The sequence below is a fragment of the Manacus candei genome, unplaced genomic scaffold, assembly GCF_025592945.1.
Source record: "Manacus candei isolate 608988 ecotype Guabito, Panama unplaced genomic scaffold, ASM2559294v1 h1tg000050l, whole genome shotgun sequence".
Taxonomy (NCBI): Eukaryota; Metazoa; Chordata; class Aves; order Passeriformes; family Pipridae; genus Manacus; species Manacus candei.
The window spans coordinates 4,129,600-4,151,259 of record NW_026138098.1 but is presented as its reverse complement, the minus strand read 5'-3'; the positions used below and the strand labels follow the sequence as shown (position 1 = coordinate 4,151,259).

At 46.2% G+C, this 21,660-nt stretch overlaps 1 protein-coding gene and 1 long non-coding RNA gene across 5 annotated transcripts in view; one reads left to right on the top strand and one right to left on the bottom strand.

Annotated features, from left to right (window-relative positions):
* LOC127477212 (uncharacterized) overlaps positions 1-21,660 on the bottom strand; it is a 629,249-nt gene that overhangs the window by 32,642 nt on the left and 574,947 nt on the right. The window lies entirely within an intron of this gene.
* Positions 1-21,660, top strand: part of CTBP2 (C-terminal binding protein 2) — a 137,912-nt gene that overhangs the window by 87,602 nt on the left and 28,650 nt on the right. Inside the window, exon 1 of one of the 4 annotated variants that reach the window (XM_051801067.1) lies at positions 6,236-9,053. The exons of the other annotated variants lie outside the window; for them this stretch is intronic. Within the exon in view, the coding sequence (XP_051657027.1) occupies positions 7,361-9,053 (1,693 nt within the window). The 5' untranslated portion in view covers positions 6,236-7,360. Of the gene's footprint in view, positions 1-6,235; positions 9,054-21,660 lie in introns of those variants that run through there. 4 annotated transcript variants of the gene reach the window in all.

The window sequence follows — 21,660 nt, the reverse complement described above, 5'->3', positions numbered from 1 at the left end:
TTAGCTAAAATAATACTTCCTCCTGTTTGGTTTTGTTTTTTATCTGCGTCGGGTCTGCAAGTACATGTTTCAAGCTCTGACATCACCAGGGGAAGTAAGGCAGAGAGACACCCTGAACCCCTGTTTATCTCCTCAGGCCCATGTTACAGTCTAGTAATTAATTATTTTTTATGCAAAGCCCAGGCATGCATGGCAGAGTTCAGAATTACAATATATATTCATTTAACAGTGGATTTCTCGACTGCTTTCTGGGACAGATATAATTCCCATGCTTTTTCATTACACATGCTGTTTAAATCTTGATCCTGAATTCTTATTAAAAATGATGAGATTTGACCTCAAAGTCTAATACCCAGTTTTGGAGACAAGGTGCTTGATGTGATTTCTAGAGGATTATTTTTAAGAGCATTCGTAGATTAGATCTCTGCGAATGGTTGAGGGATGTGCCCAACGAACCTTGTCTGCTGCTTTTCGCCTGCCGTGCAGCATCCAGATTGATTGGTATTTTGTAGTCCTTGAAGTGTGTTAGCTGTGTGGTGTAAGGGTACATCTGATATTTTTATTATCCCCTCGTTGATGCAGGAATGTGACAGTGCTGTTTCTGCCAACTTTTATTGGAGTCTCCCCATACTTAAAGGCAAAATTGTTTCTGATTGAAGTTTCAAGAGCTTGTAGGGCTCATTCCAATGGCTCCAAGTGTGTTTTACAGCTGGGCTTCTCGTTTTTAGCTGCAAGTGTGTTTTAGATGATTGCTGCCTTCCTGCATTTGTTACCTGCAGTTTGATTTCATCCTGGATGACAAATGGTTTGGGTTGGAAGGGACCTTAAAGCTCATCCAGTTCCACCTCTCTGCCTTGGGCAGGGACACCTTCCACTGGACCAGGTTGCTCCAAGCCCTGTCCAACCTGGCCTTGAACATTTCCAGGGATGAGGCAGCCACAGCTTCTCTGGGCAGCCTCCAGGACCTTGCCAGAGGAGCAGGATAACATGAGGTGATAAGTTACCACATGCTCATTGAGGTGCTTCTTGCACATACGTTATTCTGAAACAAGTAGCAGGTAATTCACAGAAATGTAGAATATCCTGAGTTGGGACGACCCCACAAGAATCATTGAGTCCAACTCCTGGCCCTGCACAGGATGCCCTAAGAATCCCACCCCGTCCCTGAGATTGTTGTCCAAACACTCTGACTCTGTCAGCCTTGGTGCTGTGACCACTGCCCTGGGGAACCTGTTCAGTGCCCGAGCACCCTCTCAGGCATGAACCTGTTCCTGACATCCAGCCTAACCCTCTCCTCACTCCTCGGGTCACGGGGGAAATCGGGGTAGGGCTCCCTTCAATGAAAGGTGGATGAAATGGCTCCAGACAGAGAATTGTTGGAGTGTGGAAGTGATGAGAGACGTGGGCTCCCATGAGGGTGGGAAGGAGCATGCCTCCTGCCTCGAGCCCCTTCCAAGCAGGGAGAGGCACAGAAATGCAGTGGAGAGGCAAGTGATCAGCTCCACAGCTTCACATCCTCTCTCCTCACGTTGGCTTGTGGGATTTCAGGGGATTCTTGGGAAATGACTCAGAAGGGCACTGCAATACTGTGTCACCAGTTTGGAGGGGAAATGTGTGCTTGCTTTGCCATACCTCCACATTTGTTTAGGTGCCATATTGACCTTTTATTTTCCATGGGTCCACTTGCGTGTAGCCAGTGGGAATGGCAACTGAACCCAGTTACTGCTCCCAGTTTGTGTGGAACATTCCGGGGCAGCTCGTGCATTCCTGGAGCCTGTCACGCCGATGGTCATGGCACATTTCTATCCCAGCACTGGGGTCTTGGGTTACAAACAGCCATAAGCTTTTGTTTTTTTTGCTTTAAAGTCATCGAAATGCAGAGTTCCATGAGGCAATGATTGGTTAATAACTGGCTGATCTTAAGAGTGTTTTATTGTAACGCACCAAGTTGGTATTTGGGAGCGTTTTGTTGAAGTTACAAAGCATCTTTGCCTTTGGTTTGGAAATTGGTAAAAGCATGTGGCATGGCTTCAAGTGCTGAGTGCTTTCAGATGCTGTGCTGCTCCTTTGATTATTGAAAATGATTCCAGCACAATCCTGCTAATTTTCTCTTTGTGCTCCCCTAATTTCAGGAGACTGTTAAAAAGTCCATCTAGACCAAATGCGTATTGCCACTGTGAGGGAGATTTTTGCAGAGCCAAATTTTAGCAAACGCGGTAGTTTTCAAGAATTTGGAACATTTTCTTCCTTCTTTTCCTCTCTCAATTCTTCAATTTTTATTTTTTTTTTAATATATTTGTATACATGCACATGTGTGGGCATTCTCACAGTGCATCCTATTCTTTTTCTTCTCTATAGTATCCGTGGAATACCACAGTATAGTTTAGCACCAGCAGCTCTTTTCTATTTCCCTGGCATCCTGCAAGCTGAATGTGGGAGGAGGATGTTTAGGAAAGGCTTCCCAAGCTTTGGGGGTCATTAGGCACAATCACACCCGGTCCTTGAAAGCCCAGGCAGTGAGGGCAGGAGCATTTATCCTCCTGGTAGCTTTGTGCCTTGTCACCTGAAAACACATGACAAACACTGATTAATCTGAACACCACCCGACTGTGATAGGTGTATATTATTATATCCCTCTTGATGGAAGGGGAATCGGAGAGTAAGGAATTAAGCAATTTACTATGTGACAGTGGCATAGCGAGGTATAAAGGCTGGGTGTCCTGATACCTGCTCTGCCCATTAACATGAGATGTATTTGTTCTCTAGAGGATTTTTCACTACCAGGGGCAGGATCCTTTGCCTTTGAAAGAGAAATAGCCTTTCCCATGCTGATGCACCTTACAGTTTTTGCCAGAAATTACATTTGGCACATTCTTTCCATTCTACTCTCTCCCAGAAAAAAATAGCTTGGGAGAAAACATCAACATTTTACTACATTAAAAATATTTTCTTCCAATAGAAACAAGATTTAAATTTATAATTGAAGAGTATTTGTCTGTTCTATTTTGTTGCACAGAGTAATTTTTCCAGCAACTTGCTTTCTGAATAGGTAATGAAATGTTTTACATCAGCGTGAATGAAATTTTGCATCCAGCTTCTCCTGACTCAGTGCTACAGACACCAAAAAATGTTGTTTATGCAGTTGTGTTGCAGATTTACCATCCTGATTTCTTACTATGGTTCTCGTGTGTAAACAGACTCTCCCTGTGGGAAGAGAATGGCACCTCCCAGCACTGCTTGTTTCACATCCACTGTGAGTGGATTCCAGGGTCAGATTTCATACCGTTGACTTTGAGTGCAGTGTCTAAACGATGGGCCCACCTTTCTTTATTCTGTTGTCACCTTTTTTTCAGAGCAGACTTCTGTGGTCACTGTATCATAGCCAAATTTACCATGTGTTAGATCAGTGCTAAACTGAAAAGCAGGATATTAAGTCAAAACTCTGTATTTTCACGTGATCTGAAATACCAGAACATTTAATCTCTTGATCAGCTTTTTTTTTCTTTTGGGTGTTTTTTTCTGGCTTTTTTTTTCTAAATAACTCTAGAATTAAAAGACAAAGGGAGAATAAATTTTCTGCCTGTTCCACAGTCCTTATCTCCCCCTCATGTCTAGGATGTGGGTGCCAGTGCCTCCTCCACTCCCAAGAAGCACTGATCAGTTATGTCAGGTTGTGCCCAGGTGCCTCTGCATCCTCTCTTGGCCATTGCTGAATCCAGACCCAGAAATAGGTACTGAGCCACAGGCGATTCATAGAATCATAGAATGGTTTGGTTGGAAGGAACCTTAAAGACCATCTCATCCCACCCTCTGCCTTGGTCAGGGACACCTTCCACTAGACCAGGTTGCTCCAAGTCCTATCCAACCTGGCCTTGAACACTTCCAGGAATCCAGGGGTGGCCACAGCCAGGGCCTCATCACCCTCACAGGGAAGGATTTCTTCCCAGTATTCCATCTAACCCTGCTCTCTGTCAGTGTGAAACCATTCCTCCTTGTCCAAAGTCCCTCTCCAGCCCCCTTGTGGAATCCCTTCAGGTGCTAAACGGCTGTGATAAGATCACCTTGGAGCTTCTCTTCCCAGGGTGTACAATCCCAATTCTTTCAGCCTTTCCTTATGGGAGAGGTGCTCCATCCCTCTAATCATCTTCATGGCCTCCTCTGGACTTGTTCCAGCAGGTCCACGTCCTTCTTATGTTTATGTCCCCAGAGCTGGATGCAGCACTGCAGGAGGGGTCTCTCCTGAGCAGAGCAAAGGGGCAGAATCACCTCCCTCAACCTGCTGCTCGCACTGCTTTAGTTTGTCTGGATGCTGCTTTTAAGATTGCCCCAAAAAAAGACAAAAGACCATTCCTGCCCATCATAAATATTTCATTCTGATAATTTCTTTTACATTTATTGGCTCAGTGGGGTATAGCATTTCCTTTGCTGCTGTGGTGGCTCAGGAGGCTGCCCAGCTCCACGGCTCCTGGGCAGGTCTTCCCCACTGGCTGTGGGGTTGGTGGCAGCTCTTGGGCAGCAAGAATTGGGGCCAGCAGAGCCCTCCAAGAAGGACATCTGCTCCATGGCTGCAGGGAAACACACAAATCCTGCAGCCCCCGGTGCTGCAGGTGTTTGCCCCTGCTGGTCTAGGAGCACAGGAATAGTTGGTTTGTTCCACTGAGGTCAGCACATATGGGATAAACCATCCGTGTGCATGGCTGTTGTAGCAGCAGGCCTGGAGTTGGAGTTTCCTGACTTCTGAGAAGCAGCTGGGAGAGGAGCACATCATCTGCCCAAGGGCTGCAAGGTTGCCCCGTGCAAGGGTGGGCTGGTGCAAGGATGGGTTGGTACAAAGCAGATTTCGGAGCCCAGATGTGCTCCTGTGCTTGGGATGGGGTTTGGAGGTGGGTCTCCAGGTCCTGCTGTCCCCCATGTGTGCACTGGGCAGGGCATGGCCAGCAGTTACAGATCTGCTGGTTTGGGTGAGGTTTCTGTTGTGTGCCTGCCATGCGACCCTTATCAAAGCTTTTGGTTTTTTCAGAAGTAGTGAATTCTCCAAGCTCCCTTCCCTTGCAGTTGTTCAAGATCAGCATTTTTGAAATGTCATTTCTCAATGGCATGGGTTTTTTTCCATTGTTGACCAGGGCTTAACATGGTGACTGTGTTCATTAGTGATTTCAATGGTGGAAGAGGCCCTTGATCTATAGACCAGGATTTTATTATTTTGTCATATACATTTTTGTTAGCTTTATACTGCTGCTTCAGAACAAACAAATGGCACGGATCTCACTGTATCCTGTTGGGAATACATTTTATTCTTTAGCAAAATGTTGTTGTAATAAAATGGGTTTTGTTGGTTAAAGTGTTCTCTGCTTTATTTGTAAGCCACAAATGTGTCTTCTCATCTTGACTCTCACAAAAGAAGAAATTTTCCGATGTGCCTGAAGTTTGTTAGTTAATTCAATATAATGCCAATCAGATATTCTCTGAGAATTGCATAAATAATCTTTTGGGGCCCGTGTTTTGCATGTCTGTGTAATATCCAACACAGTTTTCACAACTGTGGTTCTTGAGGATGGAATTGGAGGAGAGAATGTTTGAAGAGGATTTGTAATATTCACTGCAATAAAGAAATTTAGGGATTACTCAAAGATCCTGTCAGTATTTGGGTCAGAAATATAGCCCAGAGGTATTAGTATGATAGGCAAGTAGAAGCATTAGACTGTATTAGTGATTTAGCTATCATAATAGCACAATAGTCCATCCTGTGATGGCTTGTGCACTAAACATTTATTGTGGATTAGCCAGGAAAAATGCTCAAGCTGTCTTGCAAACAGACCAGGGAAGGTGACTGTTTCTCCTTTTCCTGGGCTCTTCCTAGAAGGGGTGTGTTGGAGGTGAAGACATTTGTGATCGTAGCAGAGAAAGGCAAAATCATTTCCATCTGAATTTTTTAATTAAACAAGGAAAATGTTGCCTCTCTAACAGTGGTCAGCAAAATAAGGAACAGTTGACCTATTCTTCTTTGAAAAGGAATATTTGAGCATGAGCAGCATGTCATAATTTAGACTGCATGTTTTGGGGAGCCATCTTAATATCTCCTCTGAAAACAATGACTCTATATGGAAATTTTTATTACATTCCCAAATAACAATTTTCTCTGGTGTGATTCCATCTAAATCCTTTTGCCCACTCTTAAGTGTAAAAAAAGCTTAATCCATATGAATGTTGAAATACTGGTCAATATAAATTGAGTTTTGTCTGATGTTTCAGAGTGTTTTCCCATCTCATAAACATGTAGTTTTTCCAAAGGAAGCCAGAGATAATAGTCAAAAGTCTGCTATTCCTTTCTGCTTTGTAAGACCGGGCTTTAGATCCTTTGATCCTCCTCTCCTTTTCCATGACCTGTGCTAGGGTCTTAAAATTATACATTCCAGATTACACCTCCACAATTTTCTGTCCTGGGATGATGAAGGGATTTGCGTATTATGGTAATAATATAAAGAATCCTTTCAGAGCCTGGTTAGTGTGGCTAATTTGAAAATACAACAAAAAATGTAATTTCCAGCGCAAATTACAATATTCATAAAGTGCTAAACAGACACCTAACTAATTTCTAACTGCTCTTGCAGTCTTGAATATCTTGCATTGGCCTTTTTTTAGGCCTGTCTGCCGGCTCCCATTTAATTTGTCCTTAGCTGTGTGCAGTGGATTAGCATTTCATCAGGCTGGATTAAGATTGAGCTGACACTGAAGCTTTCTTTTTTATTTTTACATGCGCATGTGTGTGTGTGCATGAGAGGAAATGGGCACGTTCCGTTATCCCACCACCAGTTCCTGTTGGGAGCTGGTGTAGACTCCCTGAGCACGTTGGGAAGGAGACAACTGAAACACATGAAACACGTGTTAAAAAAAACAACAGTTAAAAAAAAAAAAAAAAAATCATTCCCTGGGGAAAAATTGCGTTGAGGTTGCTGGCTGGGTCAGTGCGTGAGATTTCATCGGGCTAAAATGATGTCACATGGAGCGAGGGCTTTAGAGGTTTTATTTAGCTCCTAATCCCCACACACTGCTCGGCCAGTTGTCCATGTGCACGCCGTCCCCAGCGGCAGAGGATAAAGCATCTGGGCTGAGCGCGGCCGCTCTCCTCCGTGGCTGCACCGCACGGGAAGGGGCCCAGCCGCATGCTCTGCCTCCTAAGGTTACCAGGGATTAATAATTCAGGCAACACTCTGAAAGGCAAAACCACCCGCCGGTGGTTTCTGAAGTCCCGGGAGGGCTCAGGCGGAGCACAGTCTGGTGTTGATGCGTGCCGGAGAAGCACTGGGAAGGAAGGCACCTCCTCTTCTCCGTGTCACCAGGAGCGAGCGGCCTCGTGACGATGCCCATCCCCAGCAAGCACCCCAACATCGGCCGCTCGCAGAGCTGGGATGCTGCTGGCTGGTATGAGGGGAACTGGGAGAGCGAGAACGCCTTTGAGTACCAAAGGCTGCCGGGCCGGAGGAGCTCCCTGACCTATGGCGGCGAGGGCGGATGGTACGAGCCACCCCGGGCCAACGAGATCATCTTGCAGGGCGGCGCGGAGCTGAAGCAGGAGGCGTACCCGTACCAGGATGCCGCCTTCGCCCCGGGGCCGCTGAGGAAAGGCTCCGTGCCTGACTTCACCTACTGCGACCGGCCGGCGCCCATGGCGGGCCGGGGCTCTCTGCCGCCCCAGGATTACTACAGCGACCCGTCACTGTCGGCGAGGTCACCCAAGGACCCCCGGTGCTACCGTGACCACGTGGCGGGCAGGCCTCTGGCGAGCTACGGGGCACCTGGCAGCAGGTTGTCCTGGGACCAGACCCTGGCACGCCCGCCAGCCCCACCAGACACCACCCGCCTCTACAGGGACCCCAAGCTGGCCCTGGATGGACAGCGGATGCGCGGCAGGGACGTGTCCCCGGCATGGTACGGCACGGAGCCCCCTGGCCCGCGCTACGCGGCAGAGCCACCTGCCTTTCCCGGCAGGCCGGGCTACACTGATGGGACAGAGCGGCCCCCCGAGGCACCAGGGGCCAGGCAAGCTGCCCCCACCTGCCTGGTGGTGGATCCCACCAGCGCCACTGGCAGCAACTATGGGCCAGGCAGAGAGAGCACCAGCACCAAGGGTCCCTACGACGGCTACGAGGCGGCAGTGGCGACGCCTTCCCACCCACCGGTGCCCCCCACCTTCCCTGGGCCGGAGGGCAAGAGGAGCTTTGACCCCGAGTTCGTGGCACTGCTGCGGGCGGAGGGCGTCTCGGAGAGCACCTTCGCTGCCCTGCTGCAGCAGGGCTTCGACTCCCCAAACTTGTTGGCCATGATGGAGGAGAACGACATCAAGTCGGTGGCGCCGAACTTGGGCCAGGCCCGAGTGCTGTCTCGCATCGCCCACAACTACAAGGCAGAGATGCAGCTGCAGAGGCAGGAGCGGAGGGCCGGGACGCTGCGCCCCAGGACCCGCTCCAACAGCTTCAGCCATCGCAGTGAGCTCCCAGGGGACTACGGGGCGCCCCTCATGGCGGGGCCCACCACGGACGGCCCCGCTGCCTCTCAGCACCCACCGCCCCTGCAGCCGCTCTCCCCGAGAGGGGTTGAGATGCACCGCAGGCCATCCAGTGCCCCGACCCAGCACCTGCTGGAGACCACCACCTACCCAGCCCCTGTGGGGGCTCCTCCGGGGCCACACTTCCTCCCTGGTTCGGGATACAACACGCCCCTGCCTTGCAGCACGCGTCCGGCCTCTGCCTACTCTGCTCCAGCCGGCATGGCCATGACCGCGGCCAACCCGCACCCCAGCCCCAAAACAGCGTATCCCACCACCTACACCGTGCCCATGGAGTTGATGAAGAGGGAGCGGACGGTGGCAGCGGCATCACCGGCACCCAGCCCTCACAGCAGCCCCCAGCTCCTCCGCCGGCCGGGAGCACCGGGGGATGGTGGCCTGGCACCCACCGGACCCACCTTCCCTGCCCAGGTCTCCCCGTACCCGAAGCTCAGCAGGCGCACGGGGCCCCCGGTCATCGTCTCCACCATGGCATCGCCTGAACCAAGTAATTACTGAAGGGTCTTAGTCCATGTAGTAGTTTACAACCACCTTGTTGTTGCTTAATTTATCCCTCAAAAAACCCACAGTCAGATATCTTGCATTTCATGCCTAAATATTACACCCTTTCCTACTTAGAGAAGGAGGCAAAGGGGATTTCTGTGCAGGGCTGTGCTGGCCTTGCGGAGCTAAAGATGCTGGTTCTCACTCTGTGGTTAAATTCCAAATATTTTATTTGTTTAGCCAACTTCAGTTAAACCTGAGCGGTATCTCAGATAATGCTTCCAGGGTTAATCTTGCAGTTCCCGTTGTTTGTAGAGAACAGGAGATTAGATAGTGCGCTGGCTGAGCAATTAGGACTACAGGGTTTGCTGCAGATTGACTTTTTGCCGCTGTTATCAGGCGCAAATGTGTTCCTCCGAGGAAATGGTTGGCATTGTTTTGACTAAATTCATCAGATAGCTAATGGTGTTATTTGAGAATCGACTTACCTTTGGCCATTACCTAAGGCTTTTCTTCTTATTATTAATTTGCTGTTTTATCAGGCATACAAAATAAACCCCTTGATTTCCTTCTCGAGATGCCTGTAAGTGAAGCGATAGAGCTGTTAAAGTAATAGGGCTGCGCTTAAAACTAAAAGCCTGTCGTTAAGCACTGGAACAATAAAAATGAATGGTGGCTCCCTTCCCCTCGTAGAAGTGTTCAGGCTCTTGGCTGCTCAGATGGAAAGCTGTATAATCGGAGCAGGCTCTGCTCCTCCGTTTTGGAGATGTACATTGATGATGACACTCAGAGCCTGACAGAAACTAACCTCCAAAACCACCCTGCTAAGTATAAGGAAATTCAGCAAATCCACTTATTTGTGGCTTGACTTGTTTGAAAAAAAGGTGGAAAGAAACCCCTTGAAACGTTTTTCCTGGTAGTGACTCCGTGAGCAGGGAATTTTCTCCCTGTGCAGCACAGCTGAACCCCCATGCAAAGAAGCCCTGAACAATGTGCCCTACCAGCACACACACACACAAAACTTTAATAAGAGGATACCATTTATAGGCATCAAGACGGTGCCAAACCGGTGATGCCATTCCACAGGAATCTAAATAAAGAATGATTTTGTGAGTGGAAATGATAAAGTTGTCAAAATGCAGACACTTGGCGCACCCCTTTCCCTGCTGCACCATGATTACACAGTTAGGAAGTAGGTGCCGGTTCTCTCATGCTGATGCATCCTTTATGTAGCGGGTGTAACGTATTGATTTCTAAAAAATGCTTCAATATTAGGCAACATGTTCTGTGTTGACATGGATCAGATGGGAAAGCAGTACATCCAGGCAGTATTTTTAAATAAATGCAGAAAAAAAGGCAAACTGGCATAATGTGGGGAACACAAATATGTTCATTTATTTGCGGTGCGTCTGATTGAGAGGTCGATACCGATGCAGTGAAAGCTCTGGGGTGAAGGACCTCCACAGCACAGGGCTTGGGAGCAACCTCCTCCACCACAAGGAACAGATCCCTCCTTCCCTGTGTCTTGTATATAGAATGCAAACCCTGTTCTCTAAAAATCTCAAATCGTCCCTTCCCTTTACCAGATTTACCGATGAGCAGCAGGACGAAGCCAGCAGCATTTCTGTGCTGTTGAGCTCCTTCTTGCTACACAACCCTCTCTTTTTTTTTGCCCACTACCAGCTCATTTGCATGAGGATGACATTTGTTGCTCCAGTAATTTCATCTGATAATGGCCAGCTTGCAAAGCGGATCTGAAAACATATTCCTTAATTATGTGTTGCCAAGCAACGAGAGGGTTTGGCCATAATCACAGAAAGATTATCTTCTCATTGAAGGCCCTGAAAGGTTTAGCTGGAGTAGGACCTGTAAAATTGTCTTCTTTTTTTATTTATTTCCCCTTTTTCTTTTCCAAATAGCCTGAGAGGTTTTCTTCCTGTTAAACTGTATTTTAAAAGTAGAAGCCAAGGTAAGACACGTGGAAGGGTACGGATTAAAAATGGAAGGTGTGGCAGTTTGTAGATGTTTGAACTGTGCTGAGGAGGAGTGTTCACATTTACCCACAAGGGGATAAGCTGAGGTTACAAATATGTTAAGATGTTTTAAAGCATTGAGTGGATGGCAGAAACTTGGCTAAATCCAGGAAAATCTTATTTGCCAGCAGAAAGAGACTGGATGTGTTTTTAGGAGTGACAAACCTTCTCCTAGCTGTAGCTTTGGCTGTGGATATTTGAGTCACAAGGTGAAAGCAAGTTCAGTATTAAACTCTGTCTCTAAATGGCTGCAAATATTTTCTGTCGGTGTAGGTTAATGTCTTCTCAGGCAGCAGAGGATTATAAAGTGCCCATTACAGTCCAGTCATGTTTTGAAGCTTGTTGTATGGATAAGGCCTTAATATAGATCATTTTCGGGGGTTTTTTAAGTCTTGTTGAAATGTGTGTTGTAATCTTTGTTCCTGTATGTCCAATTTGTCATTTTGTGCTGAGCTTTGACACTCTCTGTGCATTCTGCAGAGCTGCTGTTCACTTTGAAGTTTGGGCAGAGGGCTTGCAGGAGGGTGTCTTCTCCTGCCTACTGTTTCTGATGGTAGAGGTAGGATCCTGGGCAGGAATACAGGAACACAATGGATGCTTATGGGCCTCTTGCTTTGGCATGGTCAGATAAGGGAAAATCAGAAACGAGATTTATTGCTGCAACTGCTTTGCATTTTGTAAAATAATTACAAGAAGGTAGATAAATTGTCCTTCCTGGGAATTGCAGAGTTGTATGAGCCGAAGGTGGTGAATGAGCACCCTAAACCCGTTGCTGTGGTGTTGGAGTGACGTCTCAGGAGATGATCCGGCTTCCCATCCCAGGAACTCCCCAGCCACAGCTCTGGCAAAGCCGCCGCTCTCTGCGTCATTGAGACCTTGTCCATGAAGCTGTCAGGAATGGCTTCCCCAGGGAGAAACATCCTGGGAACTGGCTGCTCCTGCATCACCAGTAGTGAACACACCAAGTCATCTCGGTGGCAAGCATGAAAAAACCCTGCGAGGTCTGAGTGACAAACACGTGTCAGCGGGTGGCTGCTGCCAGAGCTGTCTGTGACAGCCTCGTGCTGGGGTGGGAGGGAAGGCAGGGAAATAAATAGTCCAGGTCAGCAAAGCTGATGAGGGCAAACTGTGTCTCACGGTCACTGATCAGATTGCTGGAGCTCCGCCTCCAAAATTTTGTATCTTCAGTTTATTATGTTTGCTAGTATTTTTATTACGTGACTTAATTTACATTTATTTAATCCAATGTTTTAGTTTTAAAGCAGTTGGCAGATAAGAAGTCTTGTGTTTTCCTTGTAGCTAGCCTGGACTTCTCCCAAACAGGGGCCAGTCCAGATTTCTGTGTCTGATGCTGGACTTAGGGAGTGGTGATTCATTGCAAATGTGTGTCTTGGATGGTTTTTCAAGCTCTAGTTTATGCATGAAGATGTGAAAGCAGGTGATCACAGAAGGGGAAGATGCTTCCTGTGGGGATGAGGAGCAGGGCTACCCCATAGAAGTTGTGTGGGTATCATCAGGAAGGAGGAGCAAAATTACTTGGCTGTAAAATTTGGTTGAAAGTCTGACCTTCTCCTGAGCTGGGAAAGCCGGGCCGAGGGCAACTGCCCTCCTTGGACAAGTGGTTCTCTCCAGCGTGAGGGGGATTCATCCTCTCTTTCATCAGCTTAGAGCCCAACTAGAAATGCCTTTCACTGTGATTAGCTCAGCTCTGCTTATACTCTTTAACACTTCATTGTGATGCCTTTTATTGGTGTTTTCCACCCTGTGACAGATAAAAGCAGCGTTAACCACACATCAGTCGCAGGCTGAAACTCTTCATGTGGGCAACCCCCAAAGAGGAAAGGGCGTAGTCAGGAGCAAGAGCCTTGAGGGTTGTTCAAGGGTGCTTAAAAGAGCCTATCAGGGATGGCTAAAAGGGCAACATTTGCCCATTCTTTTAAGCTATTAATTCTTTTAAGCTAATTCATTTAAGCTAAATTGCCATAGCTTTCTCTGGGCAGAGTTTAGCAAGATATTTCACACACAATATAAATTCCCTGAGCATTTGTTGATGTTGGTTTATTCTTTGCACAGTACAGCGGATGTTCAGAAATCAACTTCAGGTTTTCTTCCCTGTGTTTTCTGATTACAGACTGCAGCATGTAATCACAATGTGTACATGTAAGGCAGCTCAATTAACAATACAGACTGAAACAGCACCAAAGGAAGCTCCGTGTACTGAATAAATCTGATTTAATTTGCACATTGACCTGACAGACCATAGCATGTCCTTGGAGCCGTTTCCAGCTAGTGTGTTACTCCAGGTAGAGTTAGTGAGCACTGTGTTCACTGACAAAACCATGGAGTAATCATTTTAACTGAGATCATAACTCCCACACAAAAATACAGATTGGGATAAAATTGAAGTCACCAGAACTGCCCACCTTGGTCGGGTGAATGGCTGAAGAACAGAATGTGTGAGAGATGTGCTACCTTGATATAACACTGACTGTCTCTGCCAATATGCACATAAAATTCACTGATTGCAGAGAATACGCTTTTAAAATACTTTTTTAAAGGTTGAAATACGCTTTTTATAATGGTTTTATCAAAAGCAATATAAAGTGTCAAACTCATTCCAGTTGCAATTCATTGACTTCAGTGCCGTGGCAATGAAAATGAATTTGGCCTGTCAAAGGAGAATGTGTTGTCAGATGCTCAAGTGTTGTCATCTTCAATTTACACTTTTCTTTCACCCTGTGTCTCTAGTTCTCTAGCATTGTTAGGACTTTCATATATCCAGATCATTCTCTGACTATATTTGCTGACATTTTTTTTTAGCTTTCTCATAAGTAGTTTCCATAGCTACAAACTTCGTGTTCACAGAGGGGGAAAAAAAATTTTAAAGGTTTCTGATCATTATTGTATTAAACATTTTTTATATTTCTTCTTCTTTTCATTCTCATAGCATCACACTGCAGCCCAGTTTAATGAAAATGCTGCACAACTGAATAGACTGTTATTTTAAAAGCAAAGTAGGTGCTGAGCTGAATCTTTGAAAAGCAGAAGACCAGCATCACTAAGCCCCTGATGTAGAATAAATGTTGCAGATGTAGAACTGATATTGGTAAGGTTTATAGATGGCAACTGGCAGTCGAGTTTTTGACTTCTGCACCTAAATAAAACCTGACATTAACAGTGTTCCGCTGGCTTTTGGTAAAGAAAGCTAATTTTTAATCTCTTTTTCTGCTGTTTGTAGTGTTTTGTTAAAGATGAAATGTTACTTCTGGGGGTGGGATTCATGGGTGTTTTTTCAGTATTTAGTCTGACCTCTCCAGCAGAGAGGTGCTGAGCAGGGCCGAGCTCAGCCTTAGGAGGGGTTTGAACAGAGGTGTTTGGCAGAGCGGGACCCTCTGTGCCCAAAGCAGCTTTGTTTAGGGAAACAAGAGGTTTCAGAGTGCCCGTGCCTGGCCTGGCCAGTGTCCGGGGGCCTTGCCTTCTGCACTCCCAATCCAATTAGCCGCTTCAGAGCAGATGGAGAGGATTAGTGCCCGGCTCTCCTTCCCCCACCCTCTCCCCTAGTGCAGAGCGTGTCGGGGCCAACAATCGGCTTAATCGAGTGTCCCATGGCCCAGCAGAACACGGCCCTGGCCCTGCCCAGGCAGGACCACCCTCTGCCCCTTGAGGGCGGAAAGCTTCCAGCTGCAGGGCTGGCACAGTTCATTCTCCAGCGTGATGGCTCCACGTCTTGGGTAGTTTGGAAGCCCTTGACCTACCCTGATTTGCCAGGCATAAATTCTGGTTTTTTTGTTTGCAGAGAGTGTCTGCACCATGACCACTAGATTCATGAGCAGCGTGTTCCACCTTTGAACAGCCAGTGCTGGTGCTGCCAGTAGTGGAGGCTTGTGTTCCCATCCCTCCTGTGGCATTCCCTCTGTCATTCTCTCCTGGGAGCACCCCAGGCCTTGGGGTGCACTTCAGCCAGCAAATGTTGGGTGGCCAAGGGCAATGACCTCTTGCCTTGTCTTATAAATGAAAGCAGAGGCAGGCAAGGAGGGGCTGAGAGAAGAGTGACAGTACAGTGCTGTTCCTGCAGCTCCCAAAAGCATTATACAGATCCTGGGAAGAGGGTGGTTTAGGCTCTGTAATCTGAGAGACAAGCAGGTTGTGATCATAAGAAGGAAACCAGCAGGGCTCACTGAACGGTTGGAGCTGGTGGAGGTCCTTGGTAAACGCTGGTATGAACAGCCAAAATGGCATTCTCATGTTTTATTTATTTATGCAAATATGTATACACATGAAAATGGGGAGAAAACTCTTAAAAATATAATCAGTGTCTCAGTCATTATCCATTTGGATCAGTGCTTCTTCAGCCTTCATTTTTTGCCAGAAGTGACTTGTTTTGGTTATCGAGCAATTTATTATTTCCTAGCTTGTCACACTGGCTTGGCAAGCAAATAAGCAGACGAGACTTTGCTTAGACAGCAAACACAGTGATAAGAAATAATTTAGGGTATGCTTTTTGTGAAAAGAGTCAGAAAAAGCGGATCAGAACTGAGGTCTTGTTGAAATATTTGGCATGCACTTTCCAGATGTTGCAGTGGCATCTCCAGGGGCGTTACCTCCGTGCCTGGGAGCACTGGGAGTCAGAGGGTGGTGGGATGCAAGAACCTGGTGGTGCCCCCTTGCCTTCCTTGCTGGTCTTCTTAACCTTAACGCTTTTCCTGATGCTTGTTCTAACACTGCAAATCCCTGAGCAGTTTCAAGCTGCCTCCCACACACTCCCTTAGTGACCCTGTAGATTATCAGTCTTTTCTTAGGATGGCCCAGTCTCTTAATGCAGTCTCTCACTGTTACCCACTGAGTGGAAAAAAAAAAAAACAGAAATGGAGATGTCACACACAGTCATTTGTTGTATTCTCTGCCTTCCTTTCAATGCTTTGTTAGAAAGGTTTAAATGAATGTTCAAAAAGTACAGTGGTTCATGCAAGTGCATGTATTTTGCTTTGTTGATGAAAGGAAACTTGATTAATGTTATGAAAGATAAAAGAGAGTATTCATTGTGGACAGCAGAGAGCTTGTCAGTATCTAGACTGTCCTGTTGGGACCCTGAAGTAATCAGGAATGCTGAAATGCAGCTTTAGTTATCCCACCTGGCCAGCAATTCCTATTGAGCTTTCCTATTGAGCTTTTTCTGTCTTTGAATTCATGTTGAGTGGACCTGCATGAGAGTAGGAGTTATCTTAGCAGCTGAAACATTTGGCTTAAGAATCTTAAATTTCAGTTTCATTCTTGTCTGCAGCATTTGTGGTTCTGTTTCATCCACAGTCAGGGCTAAAAGGTCCAGAAACCAGAATTACTAATAACTGATGACACCAATGCAATGCTGAGCAACCTGTCATGCTCTGCATTGAAATTTTTCCCCTTAGGGTTCATATTTATTCAGCAGGGAAGGTTTTCTCTGGACTTCCCATTCCAGAGGGAGCTGTACTCTGGCCAGAGCTGACTTATCTCCCTGGTGTAGGATAAGCAAGAGATATATATCATGGACCAGCAGCCCCATAGTGAGGCTCATCAGCTCTTTTTTACATCAGTTTTCTGTTTCTGAAACTTCCATGAGAAAGGCCAAAAAAACCCTTAATATTTCTGATTTTTGTAGAATATTTTTCTGGACAGACAGCTTCCAAAATAGGAAGCAGTGAGTGAAGTTTTGCTTCCACCCGAGAAATGGTGATTTTGTCATTGATTTCAATAGAAGGATTTTACCTTCTCCTGCAAAAGGAACCAGATCTACATCACTGATTTTTATTGCATTTCTTAAAATTAGATCTACAAATCCAACAGTTTCTTTAAGGAAGAGGAACTGCACATTTCATGCATTGAATGCCTGTGCATTATTAAAAATAATAGGATAGATTTATCAAATGGGTAATGAGTAGGTTCCTTTCTCTGTTTTTCAGTGTTTTAATGAGTAGAGGAAATGTTTGCTATTTGTTTGCTTTCAGGTTTTACCAAGGAACTCTGGAGATAATTGTCAAATTTCCAAGTGTGTATCAATATTTCATGAAGCTGTTTTCCCTCTGTACACTCACGAGTTGGGTCATTAGCACTGGGATTGTTATTAACAGGCTGAAGCAAGGCAGGAAAGGAAATTCCACCAAACACTTGAAAGTTTGAAAATTTCTGAAACGAAATTCTAGTAGAGGGTTTACAGGTAGAATAAATATCAGTGATGTTGCTCATTTTCAGGTGTTACATTTTAAATATGTGGGAGGATGTTTCTGTGGTTTATGGGCCTGATCTGGACAACACCAAGGCTTATCTCTGTTTTGTGTGTGTGTTTGGATTCAAGCCCAGCACTTACCACAAATTGGGGTGTACCTTACAGAGGTAGAATATCCATCCACGTCATCCTTTGGAAGAAAAACAAATTCCACCTTTCCTTCTACCAGCAAATTAAATTGTGTTAAATTATTAAAGCTCAAATTGCTTTTAATTATGGTACCAATCAGCACTGGATGTTGGCTATGTAGTTTTCTGTTGACTGTTCAGTTTTGGGTAATTTTTGCATGGTCTTTGAGATGCAGCAGTGGTTGTATGTTAAAAACTATCATTCTGCTTTGGACATTTGCCATTTGAAAGAGTTTAAGTTGTGCATACAGTTGAATGTTTCTTTTTTCTTAATTTCTGATATTTTTACATGACATCATCATATTCCCGTTCTCATTCTGATTAGGCAACTTACTGTATTTTTGGTTTGCTCAGCCTAAAACTGCAGTGTGTTGGACTGGCTTCTGCTCCTACTCATGATCCAGTCTGAAAAATAACTCAGACAATTAAAATTATTCACAGGTATGGACCCACTGTGCTCTGCTATAGAGAGGGTGCAAAATTAATTGATAAATTATTGTGGCTTTTTGACCATTCTAAGTGGCTGGGTTAGCATAAATGCTTTACCAGGCACAGCTGAGTGGTAGCTGGGAAAGAGCAGAAGGTGAGACCTGAAACTTGATTGAATGACACCAAGTCTGGAGCATTAGTGTGGAAATCCAAAAGTGTCCAGAGAGCTGTAAGGTGGCTGTTCCACCACAAAAGCATGAATAGAGGGCAGGGACCAGTGGCTCTTCCCTGGAGAAGGAAAGATAGAGTCCTGTGGGAAGGGCAGAGCTGGCTGTTTTGCAGAAGGGTTTGAAGAAGAGCTCAGAAATAGCTGAATATGTCAGAACTGGCCTGTCTATCTGTATTTTGGGATAATTTTAGGATTAGTGACACTATGGGCTACCATAAAGCAAAGCAGGTCACTTGTGAGAGCTAATGGCACTGAGAATCGTGGCAGCAGTTGAGGAGGAGAAAGAAAAATGGGAATAATGTAATATTGACACAACAGGAGTGTGTGGGGATAGTGAATCTAGTCATGGCTCTACATGACAGAGTTCCAGACTGTAAACAGAGATATTTGTCAGAGGGGAGGTAGTGCTCGGGGTGAAAAATGGGTGCTTTGCTAAGTAAAAATCACTTTGTGATACTTGATTTGCAGCTGTTAGAGGTTTGTGAGAGAAATCCAGAGCAGATCCATTTGAAAGCCTTGTCCTTCCGAGGTGACACATGGATAAGAGGAGGTTTGGGAGGTGGATAGTAGAATCATAGAATCATTAAGGTTGGGAAAGACCTCTAAGATCAGCAATCCAACCATTAACCTGGCACAGCCGGGTCCACCACTAAACCATGTATGTCCCCAAGCACCATATATACTAAATGCACTGATCTAGTAAATATGGCTTGTAACTTGTGCTGAGTTTTTCTCTCTTGGTAGTTGTTTCGTGGTAGTGGATGAGCTTTGTCCTGGGAAATGCTTTGGGAAGTCCCATCCTACCACGGTCTCCATCTCTGGTACAACAGTGGGACTGTTTGAGCAGAGGCTGGGTGGTGCATAGCCACGGTGTTTTGTCCTTAGTAGTGGTGGCACTGGAGAGAGGACTCGTGCTGAGAACAGCAAACCTGGCCATTTGTAGCCATCCACGTGCTCTCATGTGCAGCTGGCAGGAGGGCACAGGCAGGGAGAGAGGTTTGATCAGCAGAGAGGGAGACTGGCCTTTCCCAGTCGAGGAGAAGGCAAGTGTGTCACAGGGACATACAGAAAGCAGATCTCACATTGGCTTCTACAGGGCTCAGTGCTCAAGAGGTTTTGCACTGTGCAGATTCACGCTGTGCAAGCAGTTTATGGTAAGGGAAGTTGCAGAGCACTTGGTGAGAGCCAAAGGAGATGCTCCACCATTCTCCCAGGGGGGACAACAAGCTGCTTTTGCTCCAGGAAGGAAGAGGTGTTAGATGCCAGTAAGGAAGAGTGCTGCTGCTCTAACTTCCTTCTGCAAAGCCTCTCCTGCTCCTCCCAGAGCCCTCAGGCTCCAGAGCTGCAGCTGGACTCCAGAGGAGTTTGCAATGAAGTTGCCACCCAGCTTTTGGTAGTTTTATGGTTTGGTCATGGATTCCCTGCACCAGGTGCTTCCCTCTGATGCCCCCTGTAATGAGAAGAATCTGTCTGTACTCTGGACAGTTTCCTGGGAAATCTCCAATTTCCTTTACTCCCACTCTGGGATATTATTAGGCACATGAGTTAATATGCCTCTTACCTATTTGTTTTTTTAATCTGTTCATAAGGCACTTAGAGCAAAACAGTACTTTGAAGAAGAAACATATACTAAGAGATGCTGGATGGCCCAGGCAGCAGCCAGGCTGCACACACCACTGGGTGTAGGCAAGGCTGGAAACTGCCCCATAGAGTCAAAGGGAGCAGCTTTCTTCCATTGCAGACACATCTGGAGAAGTGGGAGAGGAAGGAAGAAGGTAGGAGAGCAGAAGAGAGGGGAAAATACTGGAATCAGCAACAGTAAGCCAACCAAAATATTGCAGGGGACAGAGGGTTCCCTCAAGGTAGCCAGTTTCTAGGAAAGTATTCCATGCTTGGTAAGAACAGTGCTGGTAGCAGTCACAGAATGTTTGTGTTCCAAGTTTTCTGTGCGTTCCTCCTTTCGAGTTGGCACAGTTACATGCTTTGTTTGTTTGCCTCTAACTCCTGCCCTTCATGGTGTTAGAAATACTCTGACTCGAGTCCATCCAAATTCAGCAGTGTTGGTCAGTGGGTCATGAGCCCTTGGGGTTTGAGCAAAGGTTTCCAATCAGAATTTGGCAAAATATCAAGTTAAAATTGTGGTTTGTTTTTTGTTTTTTTTTTTTTTTTTAAAACAAAGCTCTATTCCAGGACTTCACTATAATTTTCTCATAAACACTGTGTAACCTGTGCTTTGCTGCTTTGTATCAAGCCACATGGAGCTCCTGGCTGTCAGTGTAAGGTAATTTTGAAGATCTCCTGGAGAGATGTCCGTATTCTCCTGTCAAGTTTATGGTGGTCCTTTTCTATCTCCTGCATGGAAGAGGATCTTGAGGGTGTCCTCTGAGATTTTCTTTCCGGAGCCACACTCCAAAAACTCAGCCTTCCTGCCACCATTGCTCTCCAGTCACCTGTGTGCAGCCCACAGCCGTGCTCCTCAGTGTCCCTCACGTCAGACACCTGTGTTTCATTTCGTTCTAGTTTGAAGCAGGAAACCCAAACCCCAAACTGTGCTCAGTCAGACAGGGAGGCTCCCCCTGCAGCGAGGAGCGTGCGCAGCCCTGGGAGGCCACAGCTTCATCTTCAATTACAGTGAGAGCGTCTCAAGTGCACCCCTGGAAACAGTCCATGACCCGTGTTTCTGCTTGGCCAGAGTCCTGTGCTTAGGAGAGGCATCAGCATGTTGGTTTTCTGCTGCAGCCAGAGTGTTTTGTCCTTTTTCCTTCCCAGTCTCCCCAGACGCTGCTGCTTCCCCAGCAGTGCTATTTTGGCACTGAACATTTGAATTTCCATAGCAGGATGTTCAGTTGTCTCAGCATGACAGGTATTAGCTTCTTTCTGATCACAGGTGTCAGATGCTGGGTTGGATTGGCAGATTCACAGGTGACCAGCACTGGGAAAAGCTGCAGTTTCTCTGCCTGTGCTTTTCTTCGTCTCTGTCCCTGTGGTGGTTTGAGAGATGTGCACACTCTGAGATGTCTCTTCTTGGAGAATTTGTTGTGCTGGGGATCTGGTCTGCTGTTTAAAAAAGCAACACAGCTTTCCTGGTTAGTATTTTCCATCTCTGAAGACCACCCACCCACCACTGCTGCTGTGCCAACAGGGATTCTGGAATGCTATTGCAGCTGGGTTGACTGATGCTCTGAGAACATGCCAGTTGTCTCATGGACCATGTGTGGTTGCAGCCCACAACGTGAAATGCTTAGCTGCAGTAGGGATGTCCAGGGGATAGAGTGACAGCTCATCAAAACTAGACAGCAGTTCTCTATTTGACATCTTGGGGTCAAAAACTGTCAGTTCCTTATTTTTTACGGTGTCTTAAATCGCCTGGAGAGTGTTTTGAGCCTTGTCAAAATGAATTAATTAAGGCCAAGTCATATTCACAAGCTTGTGCTGCTCTGATTCAGCAGCAGGACCATGCTTGGTTTTCAGCCTGATAATTACAAGTGGTTTTGGAGGATCTGGGGGGCTGATAGAGCTGGTTTGTGTTT